Source organism: Agrilus planipennis, unplaced genomic scaffold (genome assembly GCF_000699045.2).
Source record: "Agrilus planipennis isolate EAB-ADULT unplaced genomic scaffold, Apla_2.0 scaffold2, whole genome shotgun sequence".
NCBI lineage: Eukaryota > Metazoa > Arthropoda > Insecta > Coleoptera > Buprestidae > Agrilus > Agrilus planipennis.
Genome location: NW_020442464.1, coordinates 2,421,691 through 2,446,788, shown reverse-complemented (window position 1 = coordinate 2,446,788; position 25,098 = coordinate 2,421,691). Strand labels below are relative to the sequence as shown.

The 25,098-nt window shown below is 34.3% G+C and overlaps 5 protein-coding genes across 5 annotated transcripts in view; 3 read left to right on the top strand and 2 right to left on the bottom strand.

The window, feature by feature from the left end:
* Positions 1-2,467, bottom strand: part of LOC108736290 (probable Na(+)/H(+) antiporter nhx-9) — a 52,922-nt gene extending 50,455 nt beyond the window's left edge. Inside the window, exon 1 of the mRNA XM_025980998.1 lies at positions 2,034-2,467. Coding sequence (XP_025836783.1) covers positions 2,034-2,388 — 355 coding nt within the window. The 5' untranslated portion in view covers positions 2,389-2,467. The remainder of the gene's footprint in view (positions 1-2,033) is intronic.
* A 2,068-nt stretch (positions 2,468-4,535) lies between these two features.
* On the top strand, positions 4,536-9,685 carry LOC108744740. Its single transcript, XM_018480683.2, has 9 exons — positions 4,536-5,314; positions 5,730-5,986; positions 6,171-6,317; positions 6,376-6,451; positions 6,575-6,762; positions 6,838-6,982; positions 7,302-7,487; positions 8,193-8,439; positions 9,046-9,685. The coding sequence occupies exons 1-9, from the start codon at positions 4,985-4,987 to the stop codon at positions 9,393-9,395; spliced, it is 1,926 nt and encodes a 641-aa protein (XP_018336185.1). The 5' UTR covers positions 4,536-4,984; the 3' UTR covers positions 9,396-9,685.
* Positions 9,686-10,057: 372 nt separating this feature from the next.
* LOC108744573 (zinc finger protein 836) lies at positions 10,058-12,290 on the top strand. The gene is made up of 3 exons (XM_018480463.2): positions 10,058-10,560; positions 10,652-11,323; positions 11,844-12,290. Exons 1-3 carry the CDS (start codon positions 10,294-10,296, stop codon positions 12,030-12,032), a joined length of 1,128 nt encoding a protein of 375 aa, XP_018335965.1. The 5' UTR covers positions 10,058-10,293; the 3' UTR covers positions 12,033-12,290.
* Positions 12,291-12,883: 593 nt separating this feature from the next.
* On the bottom strand, positions 12,884-13,523 carry LOC108733149 (U6 snRNA-associated Sm-like protein LSm5). Its single transcript, XM_018464243.2, has 3 exons — positions 13,369-13,523; positions 13,089-13,285; positions 12,884-13,019 (listed from the first exon to the last, which is right to left on the bottom strand). The coding sequence occupies exons 1-3, from the start codon at positions 13,409-13,411 to the stop codon at positions 12,990-12,992; spliced, it is 270 nt and encodes an 89-aa protein (XP_018319745.1). The 5' UTR covers positions 13,412-13,523; the 3' UTR covers positions 12,884-12,989.
* A 255-nt stretch (positions 13,524-13,778) lies between these two features.
* The window catches only part of LOC108735500 (triple functional domain protein), a 95,196-nt gene continuing 83,876 nt past the window's right edge, over positions 13,779-25,098 (top strand). Inside the window, exon 1 of the mRNA XM_018467876.1 lies at positions 13,779-13,972. The gene's annotated coding sequence lies outside the window, so the exon portion shown is untranslated. The remainder of the gene's footprint in view (positions 13,973-25,098) is intronic.

Sequence of the window (25,098 nt, the reverse complement as noted above, 5' to 3'; positions counted from 1 at the left end):
GTAGTTACTATTTTCAAATTAGAAGAAGCCCAATTTGACCTTTATTGTAAAATACTGCGTATACTGTGTACGTAGGGTTATTACATTAAAAATTCCGAAAGCTACCAATTTTCGTTACGGTAGTGTAAACAGATACTATATCAGCAAACCTTAGACACGAATAAATCACCTTAGGAGAATAATTAAGGTAAATGTGTATTAAAATAGGCACATTTTGGTAAACAACTTACCTAATAGTTACCTATTAGGTAGATGAAAGCGAGCCTATACATACATATACTTATTGGAACGAGGCTTTTGGACAAAGTTTGCTTTAGTATGTTATGACAGCAAAGAACTAACTACTAGTTGCTAGATAACTTTCCTTTTAATCTCTAGTTCTTTTACCGAAATTTTCGTGGATTCTCATGGCAAAAAAAAACGTTTAAGCAGAAGAGATTCATTTGACGCAAAAAGGGAAAACCTTCTTTTACTTACAGTGCAGGTAACCTTCAAACAACAAGAACTCATTTCGAAGAAAAATTGGCTTATACTATAAATTAAATAAAAGTTCGCTGCATATAAATATGTATAACTAAAGCATTTACGTGTCTACATACATTTTGAATTCAAAAGAGTCCTTTCAGTTTTGCGTATGCTATTCAAAAAATCCAGAATTTAAAAACGTTACTAAAAATAACGGTTTTAAGCATGTATCAAAGGCAACCTCTAATAAGGCAGGCAGGGCACGTGTTACCTCCGATTTTTCAGATATAAAAAGTCTACTTTATATTAATTTGACGTATGGGCGAGATATTTAGCATTCAACAAGATTTTTTTTCTCATTAAAATATTTTTGAAAATCGTTTATGCTACTTAAAGAAATAACTTCGTTATTTTATCGGAAGAAGTGTTGAGAATTGAGAAAGGCTTTTGAAAAATAAATTAATACTCAAGCGGAAACGTCGGTGTGATTTTTGCAACCTAACCTAACCTAACCGGCTTAGATTCGCACACAGTTATAAAAATAAGGGCATAAATTAATAGAAGAACATTATGTACTAATATCTATTAAAGCTTATAAAATAGCAGATAACAGAAATATTGTGTGAAGTGGTATAATTTTTAAATCGATATTACAACATTGTTTGAAATATTAAAAAAGTTTATAATTTGTTAGGAGTGAGTAGATTGATACATCAATTTGGATTAACACTACTTCGCATAGAATTAAATACAACAAATTGGTTATTTTGTTAATTAAATGTATCTGAAGTATAAATACTTGTGTGTAAATTATTGTAACTAGAAATGGGATGTACCTATCTAAACGGCAAACATTTAACAATTGTTTGCAGTTTCGGTTTTAATAATTTGCTGACGAACGATTACATTTCATCTGTCCAAACGTTTGTACGTGCTAGACTGAAACAATTGTTTCCCATACAAACATTAAGAGTGTTTTGTATCCGTTGCTATTTTTTAACAACTACGGAAGAAACAATTTTACATAGTGTGTATCTATAAATTAATTTAAGAAATGCACATTATCACATGCACTATCATCTAACATTCTCTCATTATCAGTGACCTGTAGACCTGCGACTGTAATTTGAATATTGTTGGAAAACTTACGCAAATTTAATTCAAGTATCTTATTATCTGTACGGTTTCAAAAATTCGATACAGTACATGCTTTTGATGCAGTATGTTCATGGCTTGAACCATCATGCGTCAGATACTTAACGTACATACCATCCACTTTATGGTTCTATTCTGAATACTAGTTGGTAGCTTAATATGGTAAAAAGTATGTACTTAGTTACTCATAGGTATTTCATTGGCTAACTGGATGGAACTAATTTGACAAATTATATGGTCCAAATAGGTACTATGATATTCCTTTGGGATTATTTTCAAAGTAAAGATAACATGTTAACAACTCTTTGAATGAGTAGACAGATTGTAAATGGTGATGCAGGTTGAGTTTCAAGTGATATTGATCACACATTATAAACGTTGATCGCATATTTGTGAGGTACCTATGGACTCACCAATTTTGGCCAAACTGGCGCTAAATATCCAAATTCCAATAATAAAGGGGGTCTCAACCCTGTGGAAATCAACAGAAGAGATTTCGTAGCTTTTGTGATCGTGACCATCGGCATCGTCCGCTGGAAAAACGATGGGTGGAAAGTCGGAGTCGACATTGTTCTGTGAGCTGATCACCTTGCCATTGAACGAAGGTGATGGGACGTCTTCTCGGAACGAAGAAGGAGCTGCGGCTCGGGGATGATGAAGACCTGCGGCATCGCCATAGTTCTGCGGCAAACCCAACACAAAAAACGCAGACGCAAGCACCACGAGGCCCACTCCAAAGACGGTCCCGTAATCTGGTGTACTATGCATCACACAGGGGCTATGAACACGCGAAGACTGCCATGGAGGCAGTCAACTGCAGGCTTCGCATACCTGCTGATACTACTGGGCGTCGCGGACCGTCACAGCTGATGCCGATAGCGTCCCGACGCATCGCAACGCTGAGTACGACGCAAGCGCTTTTCAACGGTTTCCCNCAAAGTTTTCAGTCAGTTTTTCCTAACAAAAAATTTAATGTATGGATCAACACCATGCGAAAAACCAACCTAAAATCGATTCCAGAAGGGCAGACATGTACGTGATGTATAATATCTGAAACACTTTCGTGCAAAATCTCATTCATAGGCATAAGACGAAAACTGTCTAGAATTTGCGAGTATGCGACAGACAGGGACATAATGGGTACTTTTATTAACTTTATCACAAATAGCCAACGTCTAGCTCTCTCTAATTTCTTTTTCTACCAGAAACACTGATGCTGTTTTGTATTATTAATCAATTTCATAAATGTAAAACAGACGCAACTTTATTTACAAAGCAAACATTTTTATTAGTATGACCCATTCCGCATCTGCAATAAAACGAAATTATGTTATAAAATGCAATTGTTTATCGATAGGAAGACATTAAATGCAGTGATATTTAAAGTGTTTATTAGATGACTAAATATGATTCAATTCTTTTATGTGTCGTCTACACATTCTGAATTCAAAGAGTTCTTTCAGTTTTGAGTATGTCTTTCAAAAATTCAGAATTTAAATACGTAGGTACTAAAAATAACGCTTATAATGCCAGTCTCTAATGACACACAAGGGCACGTGTTAACTGTATCTTTTCAGATAAAGAGATCTGCTTTCTATTAATTAGACATGTGGTTGTATTTCCCATTAACAAGCAAAATATTTGGATTTCAAAAAGATTTGGTTTCCTCGTTAAAATGTCTTTTGAGAATCCCTTATGTCATTAAAAGAAATAATTTCGATATTTTATTTGCAAAAGCGTTAAGAATTGAGAAAATACATTAAATGCGGTGTCATTCTAACTCATATAAGTATGTATGACTAAATATGTTTCAATATTTTATAATGAGCACAATTATATCTTCAGCGATTTACTTAAATTAAATTGAATTATTATTGACATATTAAAATTAGAAACAAATCGAAAAATCTAACATTTGCGTGTGAATGTACAACCACGATTATTGGCCAAAAAATTACAGGCAATAAAATTCGATGGTCGCATGTAAAACGGCTGTTTTCACTTATATTCATGCAATCTGGGCAGAGGAAGTAAGCAATATGTACCAAGTTACAAAGGAAATAAAGTATGAAAACTGTAATTGTCTATTTTATTTTCTCTTTAAACTGATTGTAAAAAAGGTCTACCTACTTAATTCATTCATTACTGGACACGTCTTTAACATTTGAAATATAATCCAAAATCGTCCTTTAATAGGTATTAAATTCACTAATATCCTATTTCTTAACTATATTGTAACGAATTTTCTATAATTTTACAATGTAACACATTACATACAATTATTTAAAAATCGCTTATTTATTTTAATGTATTATATAGCCCTTTGGACTCCTCGTTCACACTATTTATATCACCTGGTTTATAGCGACGGTACGACTTCGGGTGGTTTATTTATACAGTAATCAAGGACGGTTTTTGAACATTTCCGGAAACTTCTCGTAGATTCCTTTTTGTATTGTTTTGTGTGCGTGTGTGTACCGCGTTTGTTGATGATTTCCGCATCAGCTCTATAAAAAGCGTCAATGTATTGATTGCTCTAGGTATACGTTCATTATAATATCTTCATTACAGTATCTGAATATTGTGAAGACTTTTTTAAAATATTTTCCTATCCTTTTTCGCACTAAATATTTTAAGGTTCCTTTTGCATTTTTAGAAGAAAGTTGTTTCTTTGTTTTAATTCTGTTGGGTGTTAGCAATTATTTTGCACAAGCAAAATAATAATAAATTAGCTAATTACTAAAGTTTATGGTAATTGATACTTAATACAATCGTATGGAACCCTCAGAGCGCGGAACAGGATCTCTGACTTTGTCAAGTGAACTTTAATTTGTTTTCCTGTATTTTTTATTTAATTTTGTATGGATTATTTCTGTTCGTATACTGTGATGTTATCCTTGTTTTAGTATCAAGTGGTTTATGTTTTCTTCTATTAATAGTCTACACGTATAAACTCTATTGTACTATTTGCGTTTTTTCAACGTTTCGTTTACTTTTATAAAGTTAAAATTTATATTTTACAAATACAAAATGTTTATTTTGAAATTAATTCAAGCGTTTGTGTGTTTGTCAACGTTCAAAAATACAATCGTCACATGAAAAATGACAGAAGAAGATGACACGAGATATTTTCTAAATTTAGAAAATTCAACAATTCAACCCACCGAAGAGTCTCCTCCAATGGGGGATAAGTCAGTTAATACCTATAACGAGATTTTGCAAACAATATGTTTGTCTTTGATGATAACGTTATAATATATACCTGTTCGTTCGTCTAAGTACTGTAGCTAACAGTGAAAATTGTTCGTGTTTTTGTACAATTTTTATCAAAAGAAGACAGCATTCTCAACATCAGTCAATTGAGATGTCGGGGGTTGTGTTCGTAGTGACTGTGCCTTCAGAAAACCATGAAAAATCATTGAAAAAATCCATTACTACGCTTATTAACAAGGAAAAACCATTGCCAAGTAACAATCAAAGCGTTATATCTAAATATGTCGTAAAAGCACAGGAAAAAAGTGCATCGCTGAACAGAAAACTGAATAAAGAATCTAAATTACTGAACAATTGGAAGCATACGTTGATGCGCTCGAAGTCGTTAGAAAAACTGCCAAAATGTCTCAATGAATGTCGACGAGAAAGTTCCGTCAGTTTTAAAGACGATGAAGTTATCACTCAATTTCCCATGGAAAAGGTCAGACATGTGAATATTACAGGTTGTTTTTTTCGAATTGCTGAAATCTAATCTTTATGTTATCATAGAAACGGTTTTCAAAAGTACCACAATATGTATATGAATAATTTGTTGAAATATCTCGCACAAAGAATAAATATTTCCGTGTGCACAGTTGCTGGTAAATATACAAAAACCGGTTAGAACTGGATTGATTTTTAAAGGTTGTTAATTTATGAACTGCTTTGTTTGTTATCTGTCTCATTATACTTTAATTAATAATATTATTATTTGCAAATTTGCACAATTATTCACTAAAGCAGAAGTAGGTATTCCTAGAAAGATATAATGTAGTGTTACTTTCAAAAGTGTTGTAAAAATACCATTTTTTTTGTAATTCACAAAAACTAAAAATCTTTTTTATTCGTTGCTACAGGAGCTGAAGAATATTCTGGAAAAGCTGAATATAGACAACGCATCTTGGACGCTGTGTGAAAATGACACGTACTGGCAAGTTGTATTTCCGTCAAAATCAGGATGGCAATGTGAAGAAATCCTGGAAGCTTTAAAGGATAACAAAATTGGACGAAGATGTCGTTCAATTGTATCTGTAATTCCATGCAACTTGTACTATCATTCCGATTCAGAAACAAATAGGAATTCCGAAGAATATAACATTAGTAATGTTGATCTGTACGTACAAGTTTTTGGAAAATCCAATTCTTTACAAATTAATTGATTATTTAGATGATTAAAAACTGACTAGGAAAAACGAGAACTAGTGATTGTTTTCATTGCTTTGAGAACTTAGTTTTTGTCTTACTTTTGTTCATGGGATTAAAAATTGTGTAGAACAAAAAGAAATTTTTTCTTTCAGTAAGCAACAAGCAAAAGAAAAGGACACTGGTTGGTCCAGATTTTTGACGTCAATAAGAGCTCGCCTAACAGTTGCTCAACTTGTCGAAAGTATTAAATCAGATGCATTGCTCACTTTTGATTTTGTATGTCTATTGATTATTGCAACGTGAGTAAATACATTGATTTACAGAAAGGTTAATTGTTCCAATTAAATAACGTTTTAGTGTACTGTGTGCCATAGGCCTAGTAGAGAATAGTAATGTATATTTGCTGTCCAGTATGCTAATATCTCCCATGATGGTAAGTAAGTTGGGTGCATCGTGTATCAGTTCAGTTCAAAATGGACGAATTTACGTTCTCGTCCATTAAAAGCTGCCCTTTAGCTGTTTCTTTTATGGAGAGAAGTAATTAAAAAACTTTTAGGGTCCCGTAATGGCCGCCACATTCGGCACGGTAATTAGAGACTCCCAGTTGCAAAAGATCGGTGTTAACAATGCCCTAATTGGATTGGGATTAGCAACTTTTGTGGGTTTTTGTTACGGGACCGTCATTTGTCTCTTTTGTAATAAATATGGCGAAAACGATTGGCCAACGTTTGAAATGACTTCCAGGTAATTTTCAAAATAGAACTGAAGAGTTTTATCGATGTGATGTGCTTTGAAAGTCTTTATAAAGTATTTTTTTAGGGGTGAAATTAGGACTTTGTGGGTGGGTTGTCTTATAGCGTTACTTTCAGGGGCTGCTGTAGCCCTTGGAATTTTGGGCGACAACGTAGCATCATTGGTAGGAGTTGCGATATCAACCTCATTGATGCCCCCAGCAGTAAACGCGGTAAGTAGGAAGAAAAAAGAAACTTAAATGAAAAGGGGATTAATATCGTCCCTTTAGGTTAAGTTAGGTTAGGTTAGGTTAGGTTAGGTTACCTTTTAAATAAAGTTCTTACCGAATATTGCTGAAAAGCAGTTTCAAAATACATATTTACTGTTTGTTATACAAATAAAGTAAAGCAATACTTGGAGATTTTAGTTTGAATACCTTTGGTTTTTATTTTCATCATTTTGTCATCCATTTTTTATTACATGAGCAAGACGACAGATAGGTACCATCTTGTATAAATGTGGCAAATCTAAATGACTTTTGAACATTCCAGGGGTTGTTATGGTCTCTTGCGTCGCTTTACAGTATAAAGGGGAACGACTCCATTTCCTTATCTCTACCGCATCATCACTATTCTCAAGATACTGCCATCGAACTTGCTGCTTTAGGCGGAATGAGCATTTGCCTAACATTTGTAAACATCGTCTGCATCTATCTTGCCGGTATATTAGTTTTTAAGGTAATACAGAAATGTTTTTTTTTTAAATTAGTATGAGATTGCGTTAACGTCATGGATATTGCATGACGAAACAATTCAAAGAGTAATGACAAGATTCACTTGAGATATAAGAAAAATACGATACAATCTACCCTTGAGCGTCACAGGTTACATCGTTTTAAGTGAGGTCAAGTAAGGTGAACGTAAGTCGTAACTTATTTAGTATTCTGCATAATGTACGTTCCAGTAGTAAGAATTGTAGAATAAGCGGCGTGAGCTATTGAATAATTGGTACAGACCCCATTTTTCAAGTAGGAAACGTATTCATATGAACACTTTTACAATTTTTAACCCTCTCCCTCAACCCTTGGTGACCTACCGTAGTAAATGTCAAGGCCCCTCCATCCCCTTGTAGTTTTTACATAGTAAAATATTTTTTTGTAAAATAGTCCAAAAAAGGGCGAGATTTCTCTAGAGGTTATTGACTACGAGACGAAAAGCTAAGCACCCCGCAGCTCCACGTTACCAAGTGTGGCATTTTTGAAGACCCCCTCCTTCCCTAAAGTCACTTAGTGTGGATACGTTCCTTAATCTTACTGTACCTTCATTTTCCCGGCTTGTTTTTTTTTTATAAAAAATTCAACACAGTTAATGGGAGAGAAAGGACCAATGAAAATCTCACTGATGTACCAACTTTTAGATTTAAGGAGGACCATTTTGTTTCAGATAAAGGAAGTTGCTCCTATGACATCTAAAGATCAAGCGAAACGCAGATTTTGGAAGCACGATATCAAAATAGCACGTGATTACAATCGCACGTTTCAGAATGATGATGCAAAAGCTTTGTACGACCAACTGCAGAAAGAATTGAATTATCAAGTGATGTCGGATCACGTTCAGGACTCGGGATACAACAGAAACAATCGTCATCATTCTACTGATTATCTACGAGAAAAGCCGAACGGCAGCTGGGGTAAGAACCTAAATTATTATCTATAAATTTGAGATTCATTTATTCGACTTCCACCATATCTGTAACTAGCCCTTTATGACTGAGAAAGTGCCCTACCAAATTATATCGCCTATATCTTTCTCATTCCTAACCTTCTCCATAGTATATTCATCATATGGCGTTCCAACTTTTTCTTTTCTGGAACGCTCATCGGCAACCTTTCTTATTTTGGAGCATTTTTTAGACTTAAAAACGAATATTGGCAAGACTGGTTAATTACAACAGGCAGAACACTTTTTTGTTTTATTGATCTATGCATAATTGATGAAAATCTAAACACAACTTTCGTACCGAAGCTTCGCCAAGCTTTAGCTTTTTCAGAATCTTGTCATTATATTAAAGTTGTGAAAATCTGATAATTAATTAGTGCATTCACTGCATTAAAAAAGAAATTATTTTTGCATCTAATAGGGACTTATGGAACTTTTGATTTGGGATAGGTCTTGCTTTATTTAACTGCTGCCTTTCAATTTTTTACTAAGTGGGTTCTAAGAAAATCAGCATTTTACTTTGCATTTCTTTATTTGTTTATTAGACAAGTAAATATTAAGGTAAATATATTCTTAGGCTTTTCTCAATATACCTGGTCTCCATGTACGAACGATCAACAATTTAATAGGCCAACAGTTCAAGAACTTCACCACCTTTACAAACATTTATTAGAAAAGAAATATGGTTTCGTAGGATCAAGAAAACCGAGCCGTGCGTGGTCAAATCAGCAGCAAATGTTTGAAGAAGAGAATTATCCTGTGTCTGAGCAGGATCTGGTGATAGATATTCCTGAAGTGAATAACGGCTCCGAAAGCCCTCTCCTTCCAGTAAATTCATCAGATAATTCTGCAAATGGTTATTTTTCTCGCCCTAAAAGGTTTACAGTAACACCTTCGAGTTCAGATCCACTTAAGGAGAACACGTAAGTAATTTTAAAAAGAATGGATAAATTATGTTACTTTCATAGGTCAAACAAACATTTAACGAAGTATAATGTACTCATTTTTCAATTTTGTGTATCTACATTGTACACTACGTACTAATTTTATAGATTATATTTTGCTTTTATAGTTTTTGTTAGGTACCTTAAATTCATCTAGTATTTTAGGCATTCGTATAGGAATAACCACTTTATATGTAAAGTAAATGCCTTTTTTTACCGTCTATTAAGACCTTTTATGTCTCTGGGTGATATTTTTACTGTATATAAAAATAATACTTTTATATTTGTGTTATTTTACCCTGAATAATAAACCTTTTAGAAAATAACTCTATTTTTACATCATTTGATCTAACAAGTGGTAATTTTTCTGTAGTTTGCTCGCAATGGATTCTCTTAAAGTCTAAATTTATTAAGAAAAAATGCCATACATAAATGCATATTTCAACATTTAGAAATTTAAAGTCCATGGCAATTATAAACTATTGCTTTTGTTTTTTATTAGGGCGGTATTACTTTAATGTTATGAGCCTTTTTCTTGAATGAATAATGTAAAGGGCCATTTAATGGTACCGTATTTGGTAGTACTAAAAATCGACTTACGTTACTGTTTATATTACGTATCGGTTCCTTAAAAACTACCTAAGTCAGCAACAAGGTCAAACGTCTAGAAAACGTCAACTTCAGCGTAGTTTACAAATGTTTATCCTTTCTTTAGTTATTTAAGTATATGTTATTGTGAAATTTAAATCCTATATAAAAATAATATGAACGGAAAAAGTGTTAGAAGATAAATTCTGAAGGGATGTGTTTATAAAATAAGACTAATTAGAAGATGAAATGGATGCTTAATATGAGAAAAATATGCTCTTTTATTGAGTAAAATGGAAGAACAAGTAGTTACAATAGATGTTGTTCCTCAAACAGTTACTGAGGTCATTTATTTGAGCCCTCAAGGATTAAATTTCGACAAAACCGTAGAGGTAGAGAGTTATTATTCGTCCTCTGGTGAAGAACATGAAAATGAAATTTATGAAATTGGTTGTGTTGATGCCACTCAGGTAGAGGATATGCCGCTTGTGTATGACCAGTCTGAGTCCTTTGTAATGCTGTCTGATGAGTACCAAATTGATCATGACAATAACGAGCAGGTAAAACACATAACCTCAGTAATGTAACAGTCTTGTTTAATTTATTGCTTTCCTTATATTTCCAATTCTATGCTCATTTTATGTTAAATAGGGAGAAGTGGACAACATTTCTGAATGTAATGATACACTAGTTCAAAGTAGACCACCTGTCAAAAGAAAAAAGTTCTCATGTCACGTTTGTAAGTCTAAATTTTCTTCAAGAAAAAAGTTGTTTCACCACAGAGTATTGCACAAATCAAGCATGGAAAAAGGTACAAAACAAACAGGAAATATCCTCAACAACACCCCAGTTATAAATTCTTGTAAAGTCTGTGGTAAAAAATTTGAGAGAACACAAGCCTTGAGTATTCACTTTAGAAAGTGTCACCAAGCTGTTCCTGTAGTTAATTCATCGCAACCTGAATGTAGCATAAACGAAGATATAAAGGAATGTGAAAATAGATGCAGAGAAATCCCCAAGTTTTATTGTAATATATGCGGCTGTCCCTGTGTGAATGACATTGCATTACTATTTCACTATAGAAAACATGAACCAAAAACTTACTCATGTGATATCTGCGAAGCTGGTTACAACGATGAAAACGACTTTATTAACCACAAGAAGACACATCATATCCAATTCCTTTATGCTTGTAATAAGTGTGACGAAAGCTTTCCAACAACAGCCCTTGTCAGTTACCATATACGTCAAGTTCATGCTCAGAGTAAGACAGTCAAAATGGAACAGACTACTAATAGGAATTTGAGTGAATGTCCTTATAGTGTAGGTATATGTATAGTAGTATGGTTCTTATTTTTAAAAGTAGAAATTTCACGTCTCTATTATAATGTTAACTTTCAATGCAAGTTTCCTATCTAAATAACATGGGGTTTTCAGCATAGAATAATTAAAATTAGTGAGAACAATATAGTATAGTCTTGCAAAAAGAAGGGGGGTGGGGGAACAGATTACAAATTATACAAAATTAAAGGTGATTAGTAAGATAATAATCCTACTTTAAGAATATTTTTTCTTATTTCATTTGTAAGTTTTCCAAAAGAGATAATTGTTTACTGTTTGGAATGTACAAAACTGCATTTATAATGCTGGTTCTTATTGTATAATGTGTTCAGAAATTCGCCCGTTACTTGGTCTACCGCTTTGGCCAATGTAAACGGATTCTTACTCTTTTATATTTACAGAAAATAACTATTAAGTTAGAGGGATTATTTTCTAAAACTACAATTGAAACAATTTTCTAATTTGTATTTCTATCTATTTTTGATTTATTGCCTTCTTTCAGACAAATAACACTGCATTGGATTCAAATTCAAAGCAACTATCAATGGAGAAGGCGTCTCAGTTTCCAAGGCGAAAGCATACATGTAATATTTGCAATTTGCAATTTCGTTTTCAAGCTGCTTTGACGCGACATTTAAATGAACATATGAAACAAGAAACGCCAGATTTCAACGAATCCAATGTGAATTAAAGCATAGTTGCCTTGTCACATTGACATTTTATTTAGGGTAATTTAGAGAACAAACGTTAGAAACCAATTAGAAATTAATTAAGATACAGTCTGGTCTTGTATAATTGTATAAAACTATTTGAAGTGGGTTGTGTGAACTTTTTTTCTTACAGTTTGTGTACCTGTTCTGCTTTTTGCAATGTAAAGATATATTATTATTGTTACGACCAATTACATTATAATTTAATAGGTTTGCTAATATACATCTATATATATAAATACTCTTTTATGCCATAGTATGTCTTCTTCGTTTCGATCGTCAGATCTAAATAGACGGTCAAAATGTCCCCTTAGAATAAAATAAAATTCTCTGCCTGAATGTATTTTCGTTAAAGAATTTAGTAATATCCGAAATATTAGAGAATTTCATATGTGTCCTAAATTAATTAACTAATCCATTAATCATAGTTTAATTTTAAAGAGGGTAGGTGTAGAAATTGTTGTCTTGGAATAATTGAACAGTATCATTATAGATACTATTTCCTTTTCTAACTACTTTTAACACTTATTACACCCTTTAGGGTTAAATTTTGAAGATTCTCCCCTCTCACATTTTTAAAACCAACTTTAGTGTTGATATACCAGTTAATTGATTAGTTTTTCCTTATGCTTCTATAGATTTATTAATAATTCTAAGATATCTTCTGAAATTGTGCTGATTATTTAAACAAATTTTGAAAAGGGTAGAATTCCTTATATTTTATATTGGGTAGACCATGTATATCTCATAATAAGTTCGAGTATATTTTCATAGATGGCGCAGCATGTTTGTCTTTAAAAATTATTCAAAAACTAATATTAAAAAGCAGTAAAACAAATGAAAACTTTTATTCATGGCATTTAAGTTATTAATGTGAAGTACAAAATAATAGTTTGACCTTATCGATTAATTTAAATACACTTATTTAATATCTAGTTCTATTCAGGCATTTCACCCCCAGGTACTAACTGCAAATAATAAAAACATACACATTAATAATGTTTGAAATGCAGTGTATAAAAATATTGTTGATCTACCATTGTAATGTTATTCCCATTTAAAAGTATTTGGTCCAGTTTTGTTATTCGTCTGCCTTCAGGGGTAGATTCATATTCAGTCACATCTTCCAGCAACATATTTACAAAATCGTCAAATCCTAGGAGTGTACCGACAATTTCTTTATCATTTTTCATAATTATATGAATTCTGGATCCTATGCATTTATCAACCAACTCTATGAAAAAAAAATAAAATAAAAAAAAGGTCAGGATTTAAGACTATAATGGTTATTAATATTTAGGTGACATGCTAACTTACCTAATGGTAGTAATGTAGAGGAAGAAACAGGCATTGAACTCATTATATAACTTAATTTTTTAGGATTTGAAGAGAATAAGTAAAAACAAATTAAATATTTTTACATAACCAACAATTTTGTACCGCACATCTCATCATACTCCATGTAAACAAACATCACAGGTTTGAATAATGCCTTACTTCGCTTATAGATAAAGCGTTAATAAAACTGCAATATATGCTAGCTTTGGTATATAAATCAAATGAAAAATTTGTTAGTTTCTCTTTGATGTATAAATAATCACAATAACTTGTAAAAAGAGTATTTTATTACATTAAATTTTTGGTCTATCAGCTCCTGCTTTGTTTTGATATAATTTCGTAGTTCGTTGATTACTTCAGACTCATTTCCTAACTTTGCGCATGTTGATGTACGATTTCGAGTTTTAGTTCGTGCGAGTTTGTGTTAGTCGGATATGTCGGTGCATGGTGTCGTACTTTTGTGTTTATTATACATGTGATTTTTAAACGATAAGCAATTTACTATGTGAACTTGTGTCTAAAACTGTGACAATAATGACCTTTAGGAACCCCTCCTTTGTTTGATTACACAGAAACCCGAAAGGTATTTGTCTTTTACTTCTCTCTTCACCACATATTTTCAATATACTAGTAATTCAGTTTTGTTTGTATTAGATATTATGTTGTAGCAGCCAACAAACTTGCAAATCACTATTAAAATATTAAAATTTAAGTTAAAATATTTTTCTAGTGATGATAAATATACAATATAATATTTGTTTATGATTTTACATTATTTGTTTGTATTATGCACTATAAGGGAAGTACGTATGACCATAAAAATATTAAGAACATAAAGTAATAATCCTATAATGTATAATGTTTGATAATTATTTACCACTTTTATGATTCAAAAATTTACCATTGCCTTCATTATCTGAATGTTTCATATGATTCACAGGGAAGGAATTTCTGCATTATAAAGCTGCTATAGACGTTATACCTTCCTATCTTTTTAAAGTGTTTAGCTTTTATTTGAAGGGGTTATTACAGTAAAAGGGGTATGTAAAACTATTGACGGATTAAATTATAAATGTTGAGAATATATTTTGGGGGTTTGTGAAATGAATTCCAACTTACTGTTATTCATATTATGTAGGTACCTATGGTACCTAAATTGGATTAGGTACCTAACAATTTTCCCTTTTTATTTCAAAAGGTTTTTTCATATTATTTAGATTATTATACAACCTACAGCCTATAAATACAGCAAGTACCTACCTAGGTGATGTTGACTTTTATTAATTATTGCTAACAATCTCAAAAACTAACATTCTTACTCTTTGTAATATTTTAAAATTTTATGTTTACAAAAGCTTTAAGAAACTATTAAGAATTCGGTTGTAAAGTTGTAAATTTTATCTTTTTAATGATCATAAGTGTGAAAATACAAAGGTACCTAAAACTCATGGTTATTTAGCGTTTACCTATTGCTTCATTAAGTACCAGCTAGTGTGTAATACTGAAATTAATTTACTCATTTCGAAATCATTATATAATCTATTCACATGGGCTTAAACTTATCACAGGCTGTTATCCGTCTCCTTGGCAGACATTATTAGTGAATTAATAGATAGTATTCAGTCGACAGCCTGCAATATGTTGAAGTTATAAATCAAAGACGTCCCACTCATTTTATCTATCAAAGGAGATAGATATTTATTGCAAATCTTCGTAATATAAAAGGGGCTTACCTACAGTTTGGTTATTTATATGGGTTACTAAGGATAAGGATATTATAAAAGGACTACGGCTTACTTACCTGCTTGGAAATTTGCTGGGACTGCGATTCGGACCTTATTCGGTGTAGGTAACTGACTTCAAATATGGCCCGGATAAGATCCTTTTGCCGGGATTAGAAATGTAATGCCATGAATCATTTGGGCCTAGTCAGACAACCAGGTTTGGTCTGGATGAGGTATTCACATTAAGGCCAGATCAAGCTAAAGGGTATTCACAACACAGTCCTTAATAGGACATTTCGTAAAAGAGTTTAGATATGGTATTACCTTTTGGGTTAGATCAGGCTTAAGAGGACCCACCGTTAAAGGATTCAATATGATGTCCACATTAGGGCTACATCAGTTTTAATAAGGCATAATGTAAAAGGGTTCAGATCCACATGAGGGTCTAATCAGTCCAAATAGGGCATGCTGTAAAAGTATTCCGATACGGTATCACGATTAGGGCCAGATCAAACTAAATAGAACATAGCTTTAAGGATTTGAATAGGATATGAACATTAGGATCACATAGGTCTCAATAGGGTATGCCATAAGAGGGTTTAAATATGAAATTACCATTACGGCCAGATGAGGCTAAATAAGACCTACCATTAGGGTTACTTGAGTCTTAATAAGGCATGCTGTAATAAATTCAGGTAGGATATCCACATGAGTGTTAAATGAGTCCAAATACGGCAAGTCCTACTTAGTCCCTGATTAGGGCCATGTATAATACGCTATAATAGGATACCCTAGTCAGTCTGGGTCCGGTCTGTATGCTGGTATGACCCGCCCTAACAAATTTCCAGTCGAGAAGTCCTGGTGTGTATAACATTTACTGCTTTGTTCTAAATTAAATTGGAACATATTTATGTATTAACTCAAAAAACAGCTTTCTTTACTGCTATACATTTCCAGTATTTTCTTCGATATTTTTTTAATACCACCTGGAATCTTAGTATTTGCGTTTTTCAATTGGAAAGATTATGCGTAAGTTTGTTTAAGGATTACCACAGTATTTAATCATCTACCTACGCCTAGAATACGTATCAACTTGAGTCACATTGATGGAGTCTTGTTTCCTCAAGAGGGTTAATTATTAAGAGCTGAGAAAGCGATCAAATTCCTTATGCTGCTAATAATTATAAAGTGGTATTTTACTTATCTATTTCTATTCCTTTATAAGTGTTTTTTGTTCATATTCGGAAATGAATTGCAAAGGGACAGAATAGTTCACTTAGACCACGGCCCTACAGCCCGAATCTTCATTCTACTATGTATTTCGGCCGTGAAAGCCTTTGTTCTTATAATGAATTGCAAGTTTTGTGGAAAACATTTGAAGAAGGTTTGATATTTGGTGTTGGTAGCCGTAGTCCACTATTGGTACTTTTTTTCCGGGAGCCTCCAGATGGCGTCTGCAGCCGTGGGGGGTAAGTAGGTACAGGGTATAGTAAAAGGGAGGATTGGAACAGCATCCCCTTGATGAGTAGAGGTGTTGAAACCACAAAACAAAACCGGGGGGCGGGGAGAGCAAAAAGGGGAATGCAAAAGCACCTGCTTGATGAAGAGAGATGCGAAATCCAAGAAACAAAAGCGGGGATGGGGCAGGGAGAGCAAAAGGGGGGATTGGAAAAGCATCCCAATGAGGAGGAGCGGCGCGGAAACCAAGTAACAAAGTCGATTTTTGAGGTTATTCCATAAAATAGGGTGACGAAGACAAGCAATAAGCTAGATGGAAAAAGCTCCTCCGTTGTTCCTACCCCTTTCTCCACTTTTTGACTCCTGTCGTATCTGCTATCATTTCACAGGATACTAAAGTCTGACGAACAGTTTTCCTGCTGGACGTTTTTGTACATAAATTATACTTAATCAATTGCTGGAAGAGGTTGTTTGTAGGTATTCTTAGTCGATCCCTAATTAACACTTCCGAGTAATAATTTCGGCGTTTTGTTGCAATTAAGTATGCGTTTATGTGCTACGAGTATTAAATAAGTGCCAAGGTACCGCTGCTGTTAACAGTTTACGGTGTTGTACATGTCGGTCGTACCGTTGACATTTTTATTATATACGTTTCTGCCGGTATTTTACGTCCGTGTTCAAGTTGAATAGGCTCTCACATTCATGTAATAATATTACGGTTATAATAATGAGTGCGCCTACCAGAGAGCAATAATACCAATGCGCAAAAAGCGCGATTATTGTAGAAGTTGATGTTGTTGGTGTGAAATTGTAAAACCGAAATGTCCCCTTACATGCGTACATTAATAAACAATTTTGTTCGTAATTGAATGTGCAATTTGCAGGTTGCAATGCTAATTTTGTTCTTTTTTTACAAGTACGTAACTCAGTAACAGTTATATACTCGTGTAGGTATTTAAAAATGCTTGTAAATTACATGAAAGTAGGATAAACAGGCTTTTTAAATTGGGATTTGTGTGTGCCTGTTGAAATTTATTATTTCTGTATTAAGTAGATACATAAACTAATTAATAGTAATAATTATTTGCTACAGTGCTATTCTTTTTTATTTGAATGGGGAATTTGAACATTCTAATGAAGATTAAAGTTTGTCGCCATCTCTAGTTGGAGATTAATTTCCTAAATATTTTTCGTAATGCATATCACAACATGGAGCGTTCGAAATGTGGTGAGAAAACAGGCGAATGATGAGGATACCGTGGATAGAGAAGGTTAGAAATGAAGAGGTATTAGTAAGAATAAGAGCACAGAACTCTACACTCTCTGGAAGTCAATAAGAAATAGGCGAGATAGGTTCGTAGGTTACCTTCTCAGGCATGAAGGTCTAGTCAGGGACATATTAGAGGCAGAAACAGGAGTTAGGAGGGGTAGAGATAGATCTAGACTAGATTACTGTTCGCAAATAGTTAAGGATGTGGCATGTTCTAGTTTAAGGGAAATGCGAAGATTAGCTCAGGATAGGAAAGAGTGGAGGTGTGTGTCCAATCAGTCTTAGGACTAACGACCTTATGCTGATGATATCACAACGAATGCTGTGGTTTATTGGTTATATCACATCTCATTGGCGGATTTTTTGGACAATCGGGACTCGTTGAACAAGTATTTTTGAGAGCCACTTGCGAAGTGCCCAGGTAAATCTGCTTCTGAATGAACCTGAAGATACTCTGCCGCTCTTAGCATTTTGTTAAGAGACTTTCCGTTTATAATGTACAATTTGAAATTGTCTTAAACCGCTGCAAACAGCGAAATTTTGCGGGTGCAAATTTGGAAATTGTTTCAAAAGTAGCTGAAATTATGAACCTATTCATCAATTTCGCAAAATCTGTGTCACCTTACGACACCCTGCAGTGCTTCTAACTACCGTGAAAAGTGCAATTTCATTTCATTTCCTTCAATCATCATCTTAGGACTTGTAATTAGGTTTGTTCCTTTACAGGTAAGGGTTCTAAGATTGGTTGGACATGCACCTCCACTCTTTCCTATCCTGAGCTAATCTTCGCATTTCCCTAAAACTAGAACGTCCCACCAACTCCTGTTTCTGCCTCTAATATGTCTCTGACTAGACCTTCATGTCTAAGAAGGTGTCCTACCAACCTATTTCTCCTATTTCTAAGGGTTTTATATCCATATGGTATGAAAAAGTATAGATCTATTTGGGTGTTATCGTAATCGCAATCGAAAGACTGCGTGTCTAGTTGGATTCGGACAATTCTCCTGATACTACAACACACAGTAAAAACTGTTCTCATTGAAATGCAGCTTTGGTTTGCACGTCGTCTTCGTCACGAACCCATTAATGACCGTCGTCGTCCCGCATTGTTCGTTCGGCTGCAACTAACTACTTGACGGCATCGCATTGGTAGCGTGGCATAAGTAGCATGGCAATTAGTAGATAGCGAAATGTTTAAAGTAAGCTTGTTATTTAGGTATGCTGAAGAAGAAAAGAAGCGGGACAGTTGTGTTTGCTTGTATTATGCGCCAATTACTTTTTTGGTAAAAGTCGCTGGACATCTAGCCTGGTCTTAATTCGGCTGTAAAGTTGGTTGCATATATTCTAATGACGTATACAGTTGGTTGCATATACATAATCTTGAAAGTATTGCCCAAAGTATAACGTAAGTGCTGTGCGAGCACTTCAAATTAGATTGGCTCAGCCAGTATTTAATTAGAATTTTGAAAATTTAAGGTGCATTTACGTTATTTGCTAGTTTATAACGATTATGGAGTTATATTAGGAAACAATGGGAAAGTTTGTAGTACTGTGTTGCATAGCAGCAACACTAAATTAGAAATGGAAATAGGAAGTAATAATTCTTGTCTAGTTCAAATATGTTCCGACTTTCAATGAATACAATTACCGATAATAAATCTTTATCGAATAGAATTGCGAAATAAACAACCTGCAAAGCGTCATTGTACTCATTAAGACGTCTGATAATGTCGTAATGAATGCTATGCAATTTTTATGGTCTTCATGTTTGTCTTGAAGTAAACGTAATACTTATCTAATGTGTCGTAAGACGGTTATCAGCCATGCACTTTTTTTGAGATCAGGAAAGAGAGTCTATTATATGTTTAAAACTGAAGTCTGACACGATTGGAAATTTGTTAGGGCTGATGTCCGGACCTTATGGGTCATACCTGACTTCTAATAGGGCTCGGATGAAATAATTTTGATTGGACCCGGATTAGTAGGACACCTTCTCATGCATAGAGGTCTAGTCAGAGACATATTAGAGGCAGAAACGGGAGTTAGGAGTGGTAGAGGTAGATCTACATTAGATTACTGTTCGCAAATAGTGGCGATGCGTGTCCAACTAGTCTTAAAAGTGACAATCTTATGATGATGGATCCGGATTAGACACATATCGTCTTAGAATTTTTGGCCTCAGACTGGCAGCCGGACTTAGTCTAGATGGGACTACCTTGATGATGAACTTATCGCAACCATTTGGGCTCTGACTAGGTTGAATAATTTATAATAAATAAATAGGTTGTCCACATGGGGGCCATATCCGCCTTAAAAGGGCATACCGTCAATGAACTTACGAAGGGTTTCACCATTAGGGCATCCACATTAAGGTCACATCAGTCTTTATAGGGCATTTCGTAAATGGGCTCAAGATGGGTATCGCCATCACGGTCAAATCAGACTAAACAGGTCATGCCGAAAAGGGTTCCGCTGGCCCTAGGGTTTCATCATTAGGTACACTCTGGCTAAATTAAATATGTCGTTAAGGGGTTGAAATAGAGTAATAATCACGTCAGGGCCAAATCAGTCTTAAGTAGGGCGAGGTGTAAAAAAGTTTAAATATGCTATCAATTATCACCAATAGGGTATGCCTTAACTGGGTTCAGGAAGAGCATCAACATCAGGACTAGATTATTTATAATAAGCCCTAGTAAATTCGGATTCAGCGGCTGTACAGGAATGAGAACCTTAAAGAATTAAAAGTTTTTACAGTAGCGTTGTCTGATGTGAACGTGTAGTAGTTAAGAAGCAAGTTTTAATACCGTTTTCTTTTTTCTACACACAAAACAAGATAATTTTACTTTCGTGAGAAACCATTTACAACCATGAGATAAAACACGTAAGGAGATGTAAATTTTTAGATAAGTTTCTACTGCTAAAACTAAAATTGCAGAAGTTTCTCAAACTCTGGCATCAGCTTTCCTCATCAAAACTAAAAATCAGTGTTTCGTAATAAACAGGTACACTCAGCCCTTTTATTTATGTCGATTTATATGTTGACTCATCTCTATATACATATAAAGGAGATTATCAGGGCTACATTTTTAAAAAATTATTGGTTATAACAATTATAAGACCTAAAGAACAAAAATGTTCGTGGGGTTTTAAATGATTTCAAAAATATCTTATTTCTGAGTTGCCCAAAAAATTAAACAGAAACTATTTGTGACATTCAGTAGGTGAACCTGCCATTATTTGTGTGTATGTAAGTAATTACATGGGCATCTAATTTGAATAGTTGTTGGACACTTCCTCTCTGGATATGGTCCAAAAGACCTTGAAGTGTTCGGCATTCACTTTCGAAATAATCTCGAAATAAAACGGTTTAGTTGACGACTAGAAGAAAAAAAAGAATAATTGCGGTCAGCATTCGTAAGTAAAGCGAAAATCGTTGTTATTAAACAGTGGAAAATACGTTTTCTCATCGTAGTAACAAAAGCTCATCGCAACGCTGATGCTTTCTAACAGTGGTTATAAATTGTGAGTTTACAACCGCGAAACGCGTGTTTTTGTTTTAAATAAACCAGCGTTATATTTGTTGTCATTGTTTGAAATATCTGCATAATTTCGAAGAGATTGTCCCATATGTTTGCATGGCACGAGACACTCTCCATGGGACTGGAGACACTTATCGTAATTGCATGTAATGTATTGTAAAATTTGTCGGCTTGAATATTACAATATTTATAACTGCATACAGTGTGTTCACATGGGGTCATTTTGTGAAGGCGAAGCCTGTCGTAAAATTAGTAATCTGAAAAAGAGTCATATTTTATATACAGGGTGTTTCTAAAAAGAGAAGCAATCTTTGGCGGTTGTTAAATAGATGCAATAGGGTACCAAACAGATTCGTAAGGAAACCAGAGGAAGTTGTAGTCCGAAGCCGGCCCTGGACGTGAATTGGCAACGTATAGAAAATTGCCATAACAATTAAGCAGCTACATCGATGATAAATGTAAACTTTAATGGAAATGGATAAAAATGTTTGTATACAAAACTAAATCCATTTAAAAAAAGAGAAAACAAATTAGATGCATGCCCCAAGTAATTCTTGCCACTGCCAGAAGCAGTTCTTGGCAACTCGAGTCCCTTAAAAGCCCTCGATCTTGAGAAACTCCTTGTCACTTTAATTAACGTGAGTTAATAAGGCGTAGGTACCTGGTGTAGTGTACGGCGAACGGGAAAGCTCGCACTTGAACGACACGACGGCGAAAGAAAAGCGAGTACGAAAGAGCAAAGAATAGACTACAACGATACATGTAAATGAATCCATCACAGGTACGCATCTTTACAGTCTTTTACACATGTATATACATCCAGTATAATAGATAATGTATGATGTACCTAGTCAAAAGGCCTTGTCACTTGGACTGAAGTAAGGAGCCATCGGACTTCTTAAGAAAGGACTTCGCGGACTAAGTTTTGATTACATCTTAGGGGTGTGCAAATATTTCTTCGGGCAAGGGTGAAAAAGAATGAAAGATTCAATTAACAGATACAGATTAATTGATTCACTTTAAGGAAAAATGTGAGTGTTGGCGTTCGAAGAATTACAGTCTATTTCAATTTGTTAGAATTGTGACCTTAAAGAAATTTGCGCGAAGATAGAAAGAATACACACTAGGCGTGAGTAAGACAGAAATAGTTGAAACAAGCTTGAACGAGCAGAGCTCTCGATGGGCGATCTTAGGAGATCGGCTAGAACTCTACAGTACTAGACGAAAATGTTTAGCAATTTCTTAACACAAAAATGTATATAAATTAACAATAGAAAACAAAGCAAAAGTTTTATAGGTGTGTAGANACTAGACGAAAATGTATAGCAATTTCTTAAAACAGAAATGTATATAAATTAACAATAGAAAATAAAGCAAAAGTTTTATAGGTGTGTAGTACGTTAAGTTAATTCACTTGTTATTATTTTTGGTGAAATATGCGTTTTAATAAAACATATTCTTCAATGTTAACGAGGCAGTTTAAATAATTTTGCAAATGGTACTGTACACTTTTGTTTAGCTCTCGCTCGATGATCGGTAGAGAAATGAGCTCCGCAGACAAATATGATTGAATTTAATAAAGGGAAGGGGAATATCTCTAACTTCTTGAAACGAACAGTACATTAGAAACACCATTAATAGCGATATTAATTTATGTGTTTTTGTAATATAATTCGTTTACGGCAATACGAAATGTAATTATTTCCAAGAGAATTAGTGAAGAAGGTAATGTGAAATATTTGCAAAATTTCCGCGTAATTTTTATAGCATTTGATGTGTATGTAAGACTGCTCTTGAGGACTATACAGTATCAACGAATCACCTACAGTGTGTTCGATTCTAATTACATTGAAAGCGGTCATAAATCTTCTGGTGACTGCAATTATTCATGATTTGTGAATTGTTAACATAAACATGTTAACTCCTTTCTAGTTTATTATTGAAATATCATTAAATATTGTGACTCTAACAGAAGAGGAGGTAGAGTACTTATGATATAGTACCTACTGATAACGGACCTAACGATTGTTTTCTGCATTTTAATGTATAATGCTTAATATGCGAACATTATACATAAGTGCCATTTATCCATATATGTTCGTAGAGAATGTGCCCCATTTTCCTAATTAAAATTGCATTTAGTCTTTTGTTCTACATAATTACTGCTTGTATGGCATTTTTTTAATTAAGTGTGCGGCGACACGTACATAAGTGGAAAAATCTCTGAAGCAAGTGCAGTTTTATTTTCCGGTTTCTTGTTGATTTTGAGTTGGTACGTTGAGCTTTGTGCTTCATATTTTCTTTATTTAAAATTATCAGTAAAATTATAAAATATGAAACGGAAACATTTTCGTTTCCCGTTTGCTTTTTATCTTTATTTAAACCAAAGACACCTCGTAAATATTTCTTTCATTGCGTCCGTTTCGCTTTTGAAATGGCTTCGCATTTCTAAATATTCAATGTATTTAATTATACTTCTGCTTTGTATAAATTGTCTTAAAAGCGAAAAGCGTTGGCCGACGATGGATGTATGTGTGTGCGTGGTGGTTTTCGCCGATTTTGTTGCTTCTATTATGCATGATATATAGGAACCTGTGCCATGTTTATTCTTATTTCTTCTCGACGTCGTACAGTGGAAGGAATCACAAAAATCCTGCCTAAAAGTTGCAGACAAATTCGGAGTAAACGGTTGATTAGATCGTTCAAAAGTTAATTTTTCGAAAAAAATCTACCGATTTGGATTTATACAAAAATTATGATACATAGTGAAACAATAACTCTTGTCCTGGTGTGCAGCGTATGCAATCGTTGGAGGTGTTGGACTAGATGCTTAGTATCAAACTCTAGAATCAGAGGCGACGCTTATATGCAGGAGCACATGACTTTCACCCCTAAAACTAACGGAACCTTGGTAAACAAGTGTGGTAGAGGTTTGCGAAAGTGGTAGAAAAAGGGTCCAGGGTAGTCCAGCCTCACATGAGTGTCAATGGTTAGGGGAAGGTGGCGATTCCATGAACCCGAAATAGCTACCACTGTCGGAATGCAAGTAATCTGACTGGGAGGGAACTTGACCCTTAAATTTTATCAGTAATGGATATTGGTACTACAGGAAGTCAGATGTGTAATGTCAGCAGTGGATTGAAGTGTCGGACTTAAAATTAAGGTCAGCCGCAGCCGATCCTACACAATGTGAGAAAAGACCGGAACCTTGGTAAACAAGTGTGGTAGAGGTTTGCGAAAGTGGTAGAAAAAGTGTCCAAGGTAGTCCAGCCTCACATGAGTGTCAATGGTTAGGGAAAGGTGGAGATTCCATGAACCCGAAATAGCTACCAGTGTCGGAATGCAAGTAATCAGACTGGGAGGGTACTTGGCCCTTAAATTTTATCAGTGATGAATATTGGTACTACAGGAAGTCAGATGTGTAATGTCAGCAGTGGATTGAAGTGTCGGACTTAAAATTAAGGTCAGCCGCAGCCGATCCTACACAATGTGAGAAAAGACCGGAACCTTGGTAAATATATGTGGCAGAGGCTTGTAAAAGTGATACCAAAAAGGTCTCGCAGTGGCCTAGTCAATGAACGTCAAGGGTCAGGGGATGTTTTCGATCCCATGAATCCAAAATGCCTACCAGTGCTGCAATGCAAAGAAATCAGACTGGGAGGGAACTTGGTCCTTGAACATCTTATCAGTAATGGAAACTGGTACCATGGGAAGTCAG